Below are 14,891 nucleotides of genomic sequence, written 5' to 3'. Positions count from 1 at the left end.
CACTGGAGACATCATTTGCCACTTTGGCACAGAGTTGGAATCTTTCATAGGAGCAGTGTGGATCAGTTATGTTTTATATCAACAAATTCAGCTTATATGGCAAAGATCTTTGAAAAAGCAAAAACTGCTTTTCATCTGCCCCTGAGCAAACTGAGAAATGGCAAACAGTGATGCCCAAGGTGTAAGTAACAGCAGAAAAAGAACAACCCCTCCTAAGGCAAAGACCTCAAGTGGAAATTTTAAGTCCATTTCTCTTCAAGCTGCTACTTCTAAACATGGAACTTTTACTGCCAGGATGTGTGCACTTCAGAAAACATCTCCAACATATCCGCATTGCATCTCTAAACATAGATTAGATTGAGCAAGGTGAACAAGACCAATAAATACCCCTACTTTTTTAGCTGGGAACTCAACAGAAGTTTTAACAAACATTTAAGCATTTTACTTTAGGAAGTCTGAATGATAAACACGCATAATCTTTCACAGATGTTTGTCTAACCAACATTCATAATATGAGACTAACCTACAGTGACATTGTGAATAAAAACTAATGATCCAATGTGCTTTTGCTTTACTGCTTTTAACAGTGATTTTAATTGTTTTCCTTCATGAACGCTCAGCTTATCGTTGCTCATAATTTATTTTTCTCTTTTATGTACAGTGATGAAGAGGTGAATAATACTTCTCCTTTATCTCTATCAACAGGAGGGATCTTTGAAACTGTGGAAAATGAGCCTGTTAATATTGAAGAATTGGCTTTCAAGTTTGCAGTCACCAACATTAATAGAAACAGAACACTGATGCCTAATACGACATTAACCTATGACATCCAGAGAATTAACCTTTTTGATAGTTTTGAAGCCTCGAGAAGAGGTAATTATCTCAATTACTGTGTCAGTATCATATCTGTTCCATACCATCTTTCCACACCCTGATCTCTTCTTCTCCTCCAGCTGTAACACGTGTATACAAATGGTAACATAAAATTTATATTTCAAAGTTACTTGAACTAAGAATCAAGCTGGAGTTGGACTTGTCATCTAGTTTCTGATGAAACACCTACATCCTGTCTGCATGCTAAGAGCCCCAGATGGAAGGCGGCAGGTCTAACCAGTTTTTCTTTCCAAAAAACAGATTTGCCACCTGGAATTCTGCAGAAAATGATCACTGCCTAACAGGGAGCACAGTGGGATGTCACAACCTATAATTAGCGCATGCACACAGATATCCATTATTCATAACAAATGATTTCTACTTTAAAGAGCAGAGGCCTGTACTCTCTCAGACCTGAAATATTAACACTTCAGTGGGTTAGAAATATGAGTGCAATTCTTCTGTTATAAACAACTGTAAGACAAGGATTGGACAAGTTCTGAATTTTTTGCTTATTCTTTTATTGTTCCCAGAGGGAAAATTATGGTCCAATTATTTGTGTCTAATTTACTTGCAGAGCAAAACAGGAAGAGGAAAAAATACTATAACTTTCCTTAAGCACAGTGTATTTCTTCACCTCTAGGAGGCAATCTTGAAGTTTGCTAAAATATATTCAGGAGTCAAGATCCTGGAATTTCATGGTGTGCATGCAATCTCAGGCAAGCAAGCCCAGGAAAAGACCCATAAGTTGCCAAGACTGCACATGTGTTTTGCAGTTCATTATAACATCTGTTTCTGTAAATGTTACAAAATGTGCTTGCAGGAAGTTAAAAGATAAGTTTTCTGTAAGGCAAATGAAGACTAGAAAATAAACAAATCACTTAAGAAAGCTGCCTTTCAAATGTCTAAGGTACTAAATTTTACTCATGGTACTCTAGTTTCTTACTGAAGATTGGGAAAAAAAAACATCAAAGATAGCTTTAAATCATGTTTATTGCATATTTTCAAATATCAAATATGATGATGCTAAATGTTATTAAAAATCAAGTATGCTGCATTTATAATCCATATAATCCAGATGGAGAGCATTTTAGATTCTCTGTATAGTGGGAATCTCTTCCGTGACTAGTGTGAAAATACCTCAGTACCTTATCCATTTAATCTGTAGGAAGGAGCTCATTACAAATATTTCTGTAAGTCTATAAGCTAAAGCACGAGGAATCCATGCAGACAATACCAATTTCTTCTGGATATGAATTATTGATATTATTTATGCAATTTTCACATTAAAACTTGTTATCTTTTCAGAAAGCTTCTGAATTAAAACTTGAAAGCCTGTGCATTTTATGCCATCTGTGAGACATCCATTTGTAGACTGAAAACAGAAAATAATTGATTTCTGACCTATTTTATTACTATTAGATAGCTAAGTATTAATTTTAAAAACCTCTGCTCATCATGGGTGTTTGGATATTTAGCATTTAGTCCAATAGCAGAGATTTCTAGATTTTCAACAAAGAACAACATTACAAAGGGTGCAGCACAGCAGCTCAGTGCACGGCTTTGTCCCAGCCCATAAAGACCTCATCAGAAACATCTGCAGTAAATTTTGAAAATGGACAAAAGTAGTTAATATTCCTTCATCTCATGTCAGTTAGCGTGAAACACATGGGAGGGGAAGAAAAACAAAAATACACGTACAGAAGAGATTCTCTTTCAGGAAATATTAACTGCGTTGGATGAGATATAGACATAAGGAGAAAGAAATCTTTGTTGATAATAGCATTTGACTGATTTGGAAAGATATTAAAATGTCAGTGACATTGGCTCTTTATTTCTCTGCATTGTTACTCAAGCCTTTAGGCTTTATTGCATCTTCTGTAAACACTGATTATGGAGCAGCACCATAAATCATAATGCCCTTTACTGTTTATATTACTTCATTAGCTTGAAATTAAAACAACTTGCATAGGTAGTAGCTTGCCAGTCATGGTGAGAATCTGTAATACTGTCACTTGTGATTCCATGAATGTATTCCCTGACATACTGCCATGAAACTCAATTCATGCAATGTCCCTTTGGCAAGCCAATAATCAGAAAGCTCCTGGTTTCTCTAGGAAAATACCATTCTGAGAAAAGTAATTTAGTAATCAATGAGATCTGAAGTCAATGGTCAGCTAAGCTGTTTTGGTTTTTATATGTAGCAAGCTGGTTCTAGGATATAAGGCTAATCAGTAAAGTCATTTTCAGGAGCCATTTACAATTGGGTTTTGGAACAAGTTTACTTACTATCACTTTGAATTGATGGACATGGATAGAGCATAAATGATCTCAGTAAATGCCACACAAGTTACCTGCTTCCGCTGACTAACAGCTTCTTCCTTTCCCTGCAGCATGTGATCAACTCGCTCTTGGTGTAGCTGCCCTGTTTGGACCTTCCCACAGCTCCTCTGTCAGTGCTGTGCAGTCCATTTGCAATGCACTTGAAGTCCCACATATTCAGACCCGATGGAAACACCCTACAGTTGATCACAAGGATGCATTTTATATCAACCTCTACCCAGACTATGCAGCCATCAGCAGAGCAGTTTTGGATCTTGTACTATACTACAACTGGAAAATAGTGACAGTTGTTTATGAAGACAGCACAGGTAAGTAGCACTGGTGCACTCCAAGACAAGTGCTTCAGCTAATGCATGTACATAAATAAATTCTGTGACAAAAGTGCCTGTGATAGCTCAGTTTGGAGTACTTGCAGCAAATATAAAAAAGATCTTGTAAGGAGCAGTTAGGCTTCTGTGCCTATGGCTTTTGGAAAGATGTTCATTTCATCCGAACTTAAGAAGTCACCAAGAAATAGCTCCAGAATTCTTGATAATAAGTCACCTTTGGCTTCCTATTTGTGGAACCAATACTACAGTTTCAAACAGATAAATATTCTAGGGTGGGGCTGATTAGAGATTTCCACTGAAGATCTTAAAAAGAATGCATTTACAAGATAAAAGTTTGAACTGCAGCATTTTTAACATGGAGATTATCTTCTTCCTTGCAACTGTCTCAGCAAATATGGTGGTCAGATGGGTACCAAATGCTGAATCTGAAAGTTAAAATTTGTGTAAATGTTGTCAGCCTGGGACTTTTAACTCAGAAAAGATCATTCCTTCTTTGTGACAAGAACCTCCTCTTGGGAAAAGCAGTAGTTACAGCTTTCCAACAACATACCATGGACAGTGAATATCAGTAAAACATCCCTTTTTTTATTCATATAGCAAACAAACAAATAAATAATAATAACAAGAGAACAACAAACTCATTCCTGGGAAGTAGTGATTTCAAAATATATCAGAGACTGTGACTTTCATTTTTTTAATACACAAGCAGCAAGAGCACTGATGTTATAAGGCAATCCAAGCCACTTTTGCATATCTTTAACTATCTAGGCTTTACTATTCCTGTAGCTGATACCACATGTTGTACTAATAGCCAAAGTATAGCAAGCAATGCCATTTCCCTCACTGGAGTGGGAACAGATTTTGTTTTGGAAAAATCTACTAGCTATTCTGATCATTGACATTGCATTTCTAAGTTTTTCTCAGAAGCTGTCCTATCCGTCAAGATAATACATCAAAATTTATTGCATGTATGATTGCAGAGAGTATGATCTCTCCTGCAGTGAATATTCTGTCACAGATTAAGTGTCCATAATCTGAGTTCACAAGAAAATGTTTACAAGTAAGCTAACCATTAAAGGCTCAGAGAGGTCTATAATTCTCCCATCAAAATGTAGGAAATACTAAGCAAGGCATACCACCTAAGAGTTTTTTTTTTTTACAGGGCACTAAGTTACATTTAAGGGCACATTCTAAGCAGCAGAAAAGATTTTCTTGGGGACATTGGATCTGTTGAGATGAAGAAAACAGAGTCAATGGAGTAATACTGCAGCTAGAGAAATATGCAGCTTTTTGCAGTCTAAACAATGGGTAAGACTGACCTTCGTATGGACTGCTGAAGCCCTCAAATCTTAATTGCAGGAAGGAACTGCTAACTTCACCATGAGTTTGCTGAAACCACAAGGACACTCAGCTCCTCGTGCCCTCAGCAGCTGGCATGCTGGACAGGGCTCAGAGCAGAGCTGTCTGGGCAAAAGCTGGCCAATGGCTAATGGGTGCACCACAACCAGAACTGCCTATCTTAGCCTGATGGAAACGCTGAAGAGACACAGACCACAGCTGTGCTCTGTCAACAATGCCCAACAATTTTTTAATTGCTCTTTATTGGTCAATGGAGAATTCTCTTTATCAGTGAACCCCTGTTAAAGTTCCCTCTGCTGACTTGTGTGAAGTGAGCCATTGTAAAGATCCTAGTGAGATCAAAATGTTGAAGACGTAAATGAGGTGAAACCAGCTGTGGACTATGTTGCAACATGACCTTAGCTGTTGGTAGATCTCTTACCTCCAACAGCATTTTACAGTGAGGTGGCTAGAGCATACCAGCTATTCTCACTCCCATCCTTCAACAGCATCTTTTTACAGTAAAGATGTAGTAGTTGTAAAAAACCTTGTGCATTTCTGAAAAATCCTGTTGTGCATTAGCAGTCATTGGTGCAAAGTAAGCATTTCACAGTCAGTCCTGCTCTGAGACTTGCATTTCCCTTTCTCTTCCTATTGCCCACGTAAATAAATCCCTTTTAGAGCTCTGTGGATGAGCAAGTTGATTCTTTGGTATTGACATAAAACAATCCTGGCTGAGCCATGAAAGAATCTACATAAGGCTTTAAAGGGAGTATGCAAAATAAAAAACAACCCAAACACATCCATATTAAAGTCAAGTTGTAAAAACATGACTGAAAAATAGAACTCTGCTAAAAAAAACCCAAAAAACAAAACAGAAAACCCTAAAAATAAACAATAATTTTAACACTAGAAATGTTATATTTATTTATATACACTTGACAGCACAAAAGAAGCACATCTCCTGCTGGATACCAGAGGCAGATGTCAATGCCAGTATTTCTATTCTGCTCACCTTAGACTCATAGAGTGTACCAGAGTACTGAAGGTAGAAGAGAAGGAGCAAGTTGGGCTGTGTTTACTGCAACAGACTTCTTGCATCTATACTGAGATGGTCTAGGTCAGCAGGATTTCTCTTGGGCTTCTAGCAGTATATGCCAAAATATACCAATGGGTAAATGAATAGACATCTTTTCAGCCTACCCCATTAACAAATTAGCATTCCAAAATACCAAGTGTGGTGTACATGTTCAGTTATAAAAATTGACTGATATGAAAGAGACTTAATTTGCAGAGATGTTTTCAAAGTAAATTAATCATCATTCATCTTATTAACATGAAGTCAGGGAAGAAAAGAGGTCAATTTTGATCAATATAAATATTCTTTGGTTTGTGTTTAGATTGACACCATTTAGCCTGGGCTTTTTTTTTAGTTTTTATCTCTCATGTTTGATATTTTTATACTACAAGTAGAAAAAAATCTGAAGTTTTTTTTTTCTTTTCCTTTGAGACAAATTGTATGCGAAGAGCAGCTTCGTTCCTAATTTAACAATGAATTAATGGGTGTAACACTGAAGTTTCAGGGATGCATGCTCAGGTTGTAACTGAGTTTGCAGATTAGCCCTGCTTCCAGTTTAGGGATCTACTTTGAAGACTGTGAAAACCCTGCTTTCATCCTTCACACTGCAGTACTGCTCCAAGCCCACATGCCATCATGGCCACCTCTGGCACAGAGACAACATACCATGCTTGTTTATCAAGCTGAGGTTTCCCCCCATCTCCGGTAGTTACACCTTTCATTACCACACGAACACTTCCACCAAGAGAAATGCAGGTTTGCACAGAGCAGTGATAAAAAATCAGTCTGTCTGAATGAACTCATGCTTCCAAATGATCCCAATCACTTATGCTTACTCTCCTTATCTCAAACAGTATTTAACATCCTGCCAGTTTTTGCAATCCAGCGGTTTTTCAGCCATAACTTTTTTTCCATGTGCTGATTTTGGAATGAATACAGAGACAGGAGCATGATAAATTTCTGAAAAAGCTACTACTAGCCTTCACAGATCTTCATTGTTTAATAAATCTTTCTCATTGATATCTGCTTTTTGTGATCGGGCAAATGAATATCTTACGGTTCTGAATTTTTCATGAGCAGGTTGATATATGAAGATGGACACCTCCCAGGAGGGGGCAAGTGCTATACATCTAGGAAGCTGCCTATATCAACAGAATTTATCACACCAAACAAAGAAATTTAGTGTGATACAGAGCTATCTTCCGTTGGCAGCTCAGTGTGTCTCTTACTGTAGTCCTAAGATTTTGTTCTTCAGCATTTTATAACCATATCAGCTTTGTTCCTAATCTGTCCACTGATGACACTAGGAAAAGTTATTACGTATCATCTCATACACACGTTTTAATATTGACAAAACATTAGCACACATTTCCAATGTTCTATAATTTATTCAAAGTTTCAACATTTATGAAATAAATGGTTGAGTGTTAGTAATCTGCTCAGCAGACTCTACAGGACTTTCAATGATAAGCAAATTTTATACGAACAAATCTAGAAAATCTGCGACCAACAGTGCTAAAAATTGTGTTTGGAATAGGAAGCACTTACTCATCCTGCTTCTTATCAAATACAGAAATGTTAGCAACTTTTGTCTTCTATGTACCATGCTAAACACTTTTACTGTCTCTTACAAAGGGACCTATGGTACTTTAGAACTTGTATTTTACTGCAAAAACATATTAGAAAAATTCATTCTTTTTTCCTGAGTTGAGTCAATCAGATTTTTACCCTCTTGTCTCTCAGTCCTCAATATAAATAGAATAATAAAGTACACTATAGCTGATATTTATTTCTAACTGCTGTCCTTTCTGTGCCATTGGAAGATGGATTTTCAATCAAAGTCTTGGACTTTCAGCCAAAATCATTGTTCTAAATAGCAAATTAATGGCTTCTGAGCATAGAATAAAGTTCTCATGGTTTTCTCTCTTTAAAATTCTCACCTTATGCCTTATTGCCTATGGCTTTCTAATACTAAGGCAAAATAAATCTCCTAAGCAAATATTTTTATTTTTTTTTTAGTTGAGACTGACATCCTTTTTTACGTATTAGGCATAACTCACTTTATTATTTGTGTCCCCAGGCCATAATCAGGCTTAATTCTGTCTATTAATTAATTTAAAAGAGTTAATTTATATCAAGTGCAATGCCTTGCCTGTGTAAAGCAAAGAATTGTCTCTGGGAGTTTTAAAACAGTCTGACAAAACCTTGCTGAAGAGTGCATTGTACATCAAGCACTGCATTTCCCAAACTTGGTTACCATAAATTATGTATTATATTTCTACATGCCGGAGCTGGGTATGCATCTTCTTCCTTGGTTTAATTTAGTAGTTTGTAGTAGATCCCTTCCAATATCCCAGTTTTGCACATTGGTATTTTGCACATTGATCTGTAACAGACACATGACTTTATTTCAGTTGTTTCTGACTCTTATCTATTCCATCTTCCCTGAATCCAATGATTTTAACCTACCAGAAGGTGAGAAGAGCAACCACATTAAATTCCTCATCTTCTGTAAGAGTCCCTGCCTTATTCAATTTCTTAGCCAGCTCTCCTAGCTTTCTAAGATTCTCAGGAGCCAATTCTTTTTGTCATGTTATTTCAGTCTGATTGCACAGAGCAAAGTTTGAATTCTTACTAAATTTGCTTTCTTTGAACTTGCACTGTTCAAAGAAAAGATCAAACTTGGCTAATCCTAACAGTTTTCTAATAAAAACATTTTCTCTCATAGTAATAAAACCATCTCATTAACTTTTAAGTCTGAATGAATCAATTACACAAATGTATTATTAAAAAAAGAAAGGGGAAATGGGGAAGTGCACACTTTCTACTAACACACTACCACCAGTAGTGTATGATTATTACCACCAGTGCATATGATTATTTGCCTGTTGGAACATTGCATTCATGCTAGGCATGTTTGAATTCCTATGTATATCACATACAACTTGCTGCAGTTTTAGACATTGTGAAATGATATGAAATATTCAAAGACTTTCACATATTTAAACATCTTGCTCATTCAGGTTATGTCTGATCCTCGAAAAAAGAACGACTTGCATTTTCTTTCACACCTAAATGCTGTTTTTATTTCTTTGGTACACTACGACCAGGCTTTGCCTTCATTTGATGTGGCAGTAGGAAGTAATGGGAAGCATAAGTCCAAGCCCTATGCGGCTGAAGCAGATAGTTTAGTATCTTTTTCTTCTGCTCTTGCAGTTCAACTGCACTGGAAGTTAAGTAGATTCTGATGCTGGAAAGAGATATAACAACACTCAGTGTGAAGGTGCAGAGATTCCTTACATGCTGGACTCTTCTTATCCCAAAACTCATTTTATTTTCTTATACTCACCATTTGGTATAGTGGCTGAGACACTGCAGTCAACAGTTGGACACTTGCATTTATTATACAACCAAGTTATAGCTTTACAGACAGATTACATAAACTCCTACTTGTTAGTCAGTGTTGGAAGAATGCACTCCATCCTCATAATAATGAGTTCAAATTGTTTCATATTTACACAGGCTGGCTTCCAGCCAGGCTCTAATCTCACAATGCGCACAGTAATTTACATTTGAATACTCATAATACTTAATATTCTGTATTGATTGTTGATACTTGAAGACCCGAAAGAACAAACCCAGCACTGCAGGCAGAAGGAAAGACTATTTTTTTCAAAAAACATTGCCAGAAAGTTGAGTGAAAGCCAACAATGGAAACCAACAGCTAACATAGCAATATGTAGCAACTTGCTAACATCAGAAGAAATTGGGATTCTTTGTTTTGCCTTCAGTGTGCCACTGGATCAATGAACCAAGGATATTCACACACAAGACAAATATATAACCACTCCCAGCAGGGGAGTGAGTTTTTTCATATCAATCATTTGTTTGATTTTTGTTTAAGAGGTGCCACTTGCTCATATTGTCTCTCCTTCTCTGCATATTGTTAAGACAGCCTTTTACTTTCACGCAGCGGGAGATCACAAGTTTTTTGTGGGAAAATTAAGTTCATGGGTAATGAGAAAGAGACTGTAATCACACACCTCAAAGGACTCTTAACTATCTTACTTTGTTTTTGGAGGCAGTACAAATTACATAGGAGTGCTGAATTAGCTAGTAGAATTGCTCTGTGTTTAAATACTTGGACAAATCTTCAACTGGTTGAGCTTCACTGACTTCAAATAAGCACTGTAGATTTGTATCAGCTGAAGACAGCATTAGGAGTCATGTTCTTGTGTTTACAGATATAGAACTGGATCTAAAAATATTTCAATACTTTCTAAGATCTCAAACTTGCTGAGCAAACTTTAGCAAGTCATTTAATTTCACTATGCCCTTGAGTTTTTTGTCTCTAAATTGATGATAAGGAAAAATTAAATTTCCCCTCGCTGGGGTATTGCAATGTATGCTGAAATTAGGACAATGAAAGCCATATGGGTGCCTATTAAGAATAATAGCTGCTAAGTGCCACTCAAGCTCACCATTGCTTCTAAGTAAGCAACAGTGGAGGTGCTGGACATTGAGTGGTTTCCTTCCACTGTTTTTCCTCATCTACAGACACTTACTATTAGGCAGAAAAGTTAGTAAAGGGATTTTCTTAATTCTATGTTTTTGTTCTTTAATGCTGAGATAATAATTTGCTGCCAGCTACTGCTTTTTTTTTTTTTGCAAGATACAGTATCAATATTGCATCAGTGCAAACATATGCTATAGTCAACAAATTCAGAACGTATTTCAGAGTATTTAGGTGCTGAGGCAAAGTATAATCATGAAAAGGAAAAGCTGTATCAATCAAGAGGTTGAAAAATATGAAGATGGCAGCTTAGATACATTAAATGTTAGGACTGATAAGAGACTCTTTCCAAGTGACAATAAATACTCATTGCACAAAAAGATTGTTTGTATAATTGTGTATCATTTTTCAGGTCTAATTCGCCTGCAAGAGCTCATCAAAGCCCCTTCTAGATACAACATTAAAATCAAAATCCGCCAATTGCCCTCTGGGAATAAAGATGCCAGACCTTTACTCAAGGAGATGAAGAAAGGGAAGGAGTTCTATGTGATATTTGATTGCTCACATGAAACAGCAGCAGAAATCCTTAAGCAGGTAAGAAGAATGGGGTGAAAATGTATAATGCTAAATCTGCATCCTGAAAGTTGTCAACCTTTATAGTTAACATGAAGGACAGAAGGCACTACAGAACTTGCAGCAATTTTAGCCCTCAAGGAGATTTCAGGACTTCACAGAGCCAGAAGAACGAGCAGCAGTATTGATGTAGATGCCCCTGTTCATTGCAGAGGGGTTGGACTGGATGACCTTTAAGGGTACTTTCCAACTCAAACGATTCTATTATTCTGTGATGTCTGAAAATAAGTTTGTAAATATCCATCAGAAGGAAATATACATTTCTCTTTAATACTTCAGGTTCTGCTTGACTAGGAAGATTGCTGCATCTATTTTAGTTTGTTTTAGTTTAATTGATACACTTTATATGTCTTCTCCCACAAAAAAAAAAAAAAAGAAAGTGCTCCATTTTGGAGCACTTAGAGAGTGGCTCTCATCAAGCTATTGCCTCCACAGAGGCTGCCCATCAGGTTCAGTTCTGACTGTTATAACAATGGAGCATTAATCTACTGCAGAAAATAGCATATCTCTGCATTCACATCCCTTAACAAAGCAAAATGTGGTCTGCTGGCATCACCTCATTACATTTTAAAGTCTGGTACAGCAAGAAGATGGAATGGAGATATTATCGGAGAAAAAAATTGTACTTTAAACAGGAAGAGAGGCTATTGTTCAAGGGTTGGCATAGTCCTGACCTACATGTGAGAGCTGGACAGTCACACAAGGCAAGGACAAGTGCCACAAAGCCTGATGGTAATGGGCTGGGACGTTACCAGGGGCACATAAACAATGGTGCAAATTAGAATTTGCTGTTGTCACTTACTATACATTTCTAGACAATCAAAGTCTAAAGCACTGGCTCCTACAAGTCAGTGACCTATATGCAATAATCTCAAGCAAGCATTACATTGGGAACAATGTTTTCCTTGGATTTTTGTTGTTTGCTTGTTTTGTTATTACTGTAATTCAGTTTAATGGGAAATGTTGATTACAAGAGATCGTCAGGAAAGGTTCCACTGATCTGAAGGCACAAAGGTGGGCTATCCTGTAAAGCTTAAGCTCTAATGCTCCCAGCGTGGAATGTTTTGCTGGAATATTTAAGTTATGTAGAGCAGCATTCTGTATCAAAGTGGGTAAGTCAACAAACTCGATGTAATAGCCTGCAGAGCCTGAAACCATCCTGTCCACTCAGGATACACTTGGTCAATACTGACTTGCAGGATGGTCCTAAATGAGCTGGGGCACACACATTCCCATGAGCTGAGAGGGCTGCCTTTACTGCTATCAGGAAAGTGGACCTGTACTATACTTTTGGGTATTCTCGTTGCACGCTGTATATTTACAACAGGCCCAGATGCAGGTGTGGTGTTGGGAACACGGGGAAAAAGCTGCTCTCCCCGCTGCAAGCAGTGATATGTGGGGAAGGGTGGGCACGAGAGATGCTGTGCCCTCACCCCACTTACCAGAGGGCTATCCAAAAGCATTAAAACCTGACAGCAGGAACAAGCTGCTCCAAAATGAGATTTGTGGGGGAAGGGTTAAACTGACAGCATGAATTTTCAAGGCTCTGCAAGAAGAAAGTGCAGATGTTTGGCACGCTGCAGGAGGCACAGAGCTTCAAATGCACCAGGTTGAGTGTAAAAAAATAAATAAATAAAATCACCTTCATGTCAAAAGAAGAAGAGGAAGTGCTAAAAGATGCACTAAGACAGGGCAAAGTGGCAGAGCGGTTTGTGTGGGAAATGGATCAGGGGAGACAATAGATAGGCTGCAGATACAGATAATGCTTTCCAATGCCTTGAGAGCTCAGAGAGGGATTGTGGATGGCGATATGGAAGAAAACAAGAAAATTAAGAGAGGTACACCTGGGGGTCAGAGCTGCGGGAACAGAGGCATCATAAATATAGGCTAGAAATAAAGGGAAAATAGCTTTTGTATGAAATGCTTCTGTGGCTGTATCTAGCTGCTGGCAGCCGTAACTCAGATGCTGAAGTTCCTCACTGTCAAAGGCAGCTGTGAAATGTGGAGGTGTGGAGGGCTCTGAATTCGTATGGCTCATCTGATTGCAGGTCAGCCACCTGGATTACCAAGATTCATGTTCTCATCACTGCACACAGAAACCTGTGTATAATTTTACACTGAATGAGAACAAGATATTGAAGATAATACTATTAAAATAATTTTAAGAAAATTATTTAATATTAGTAATGAAAAAATATAATACATACCACCATTAAATTCTTTATAGAATTTCTGATAGGGTAGAAATCGGAGACAATGGTCACCTAAAGCAGCCCCCAAAGAAAGACTTTCTTGTCTGACTGCTGCATTTACAACAACATAGTCGAAGCTTAGTAGCCCACACAGCAGGATAAATAAAGGAGGTGGAAATGTGCAGTAGGTTGGAGTGGGAATGGTATTTCATAGATTAAAACTGCAGCACAGTCACACAAGGATGTGCCCCCCCATTGCTTATGCTTGCTTCCTGCATCCTGCTCCCTGTCCAAGCCTGCCTGAGTTCCTCCCAGAGCTTAGCAGAAGGGTCTTAATCTTCCCTTCTTCAAGTACAGAGAATCCCTCTGCATCAGCATCAGATCCATCCCTTTTGGACACCCCATGTCCAGTCAAGCAGCATCTCTCACCTCCTCCAAGCCTTGCCTCAGCACCAAGGGCTCTCTGAGCAAGGGCTGCTCATACCAGCAATGGGGGGCACTGGCTGTGGCACAGCTTGTCTGCTGGGAAGGTGGGGCAAGGAAAATCCAAAAGCTCTTTCTGGGATTGAAGGATCAGTGCATTGGAAGCGAGGCCCTGAAAGTGTCAGTGTGTGGAACTGTGTTTGGGAGCATGGAACTGTCCAAACATTACCAGGTGCGGAACATGGGGAGGTGACCTCTTTGCTTGCCTCCTTAGAACTTTTGTTTACAAACGAGCACAAAAGACAGATTTCTTCTCTTAAATGGGACAATCTTTTGCTTATTTACAGCTTCAAATAAGATGTGATTGAGCCACACTTCTTCCCTGTGCAAAATAACAGGAGAATCAATAACCTAATTTAAACAAAATACAAGGCCTACTTGCCTCTGAATAACCTATTCCCTTGTTACTGAACTCTGACAACCCTTTTCATATTACCCTTGCACGCAGAGAACCAAAACCTGGTCCTGGCCAGCTGTTGCACAAAGCACATCAATATGATGAACAGCAAAATGGCATTTATTGGTAAAACCTATAGAACTATATAGTATTTCTTATCTTTTACTAGACTGTTCCAGAAGCTCACATGAGCTCCTGGCCAATCATATTGAATCTCCCGCTTCTGACCACTTACTTCCGAAAAGCCCATATATAGAGTGGTCATACTCCTTGTTATGAAAACAAAGAAGTACAGCCTCTCCCGTAGGCCAACCAATAGCAAGTGAAATGGGGAAGGGCCTTCTGTGTTACAGCCCGAGTGCTTCGTTATTCGCCTAATACACAACATCCCTAAGCTCCTACATTTTCCTTTCTCTCCGACACGCTGCAGAAAGCCCAGGCTTTCACAATCCCCAGCCAGCTTAATGAGACCTGGCCCTCCCAACATTGGCATCTGGAAGGAGTAAGCAGAAATTGTGATTATTAATTGCCATTTTTTCCAGTAGTTGCTCTGATTTTTCTCTCCATATTCCCTCATGAGTGATGGTAACCTCATGTGACTAGTGCATGGTGCCTAAAGGAGTTTCATGGCTCTGTTTGCTGGTACCAGGCAGCTAGGTTACTATCCAAACCAGCAGTCCAAAGTGACCCACTGGCATCAGGGTCTCTGAAA

At 38.3% G+C, this 14,891-nt stretch overlaps 1 protein-coding gene across 3 annotated transcripts in view; it reads left to right on the top strand.

Moving 5' to 3' along the window:
• GRIK1 (glutamate ionotropic receptor kainate type subunit 1) overlaps positions 1-14,891 on the top strand; it is an 87,853-nt gene that overhangs the window by 12,184 nt on the left and 60,778 nt on the right. For 2 of the 3 annotated variants that reach the window (XM_021404017.1, XM_021404034.1), the window contains exons 2-4: positions 706-873; positions 3,267-3,524; positions 10,887-11,068. In XM_021404017.1, coding sequence (XP_021259692.1) covers positions 801-873; positions 3,267-3,524; positions 10,887-11,068 — 513 coding nt within the window. In that variant the 5' untranslated portion in view covers positions 706-800. Of the gene's footprint in view, positions 1-705; positions 874-3,266; positions 3,525-4,707; positions 4,854-10,886; positions 11,069-14,891 lie in introns of those variants that run through there. The other variant, XM_021404026.1, reaches the window with a different exon arrangement.

This window comes from Numida meleagris, chromosome 1, assembly GCF_002078875.1.
Source record: "Numida meleagris isolate 19003 breed g44 Domestic line chromosome 1, NumMel1.0, whole genome shotgun sequence".
Taxonomy (NCBI): Eukaryota; Metazoa; Chordata; class Aves; order Galliformes; family Numididae; genus Numida; species Numida meleagris.
Note: the sequence above shows the minus strand (reverse complement) of the source record. Positions and strands in the feature narration are given on the sequence as shown.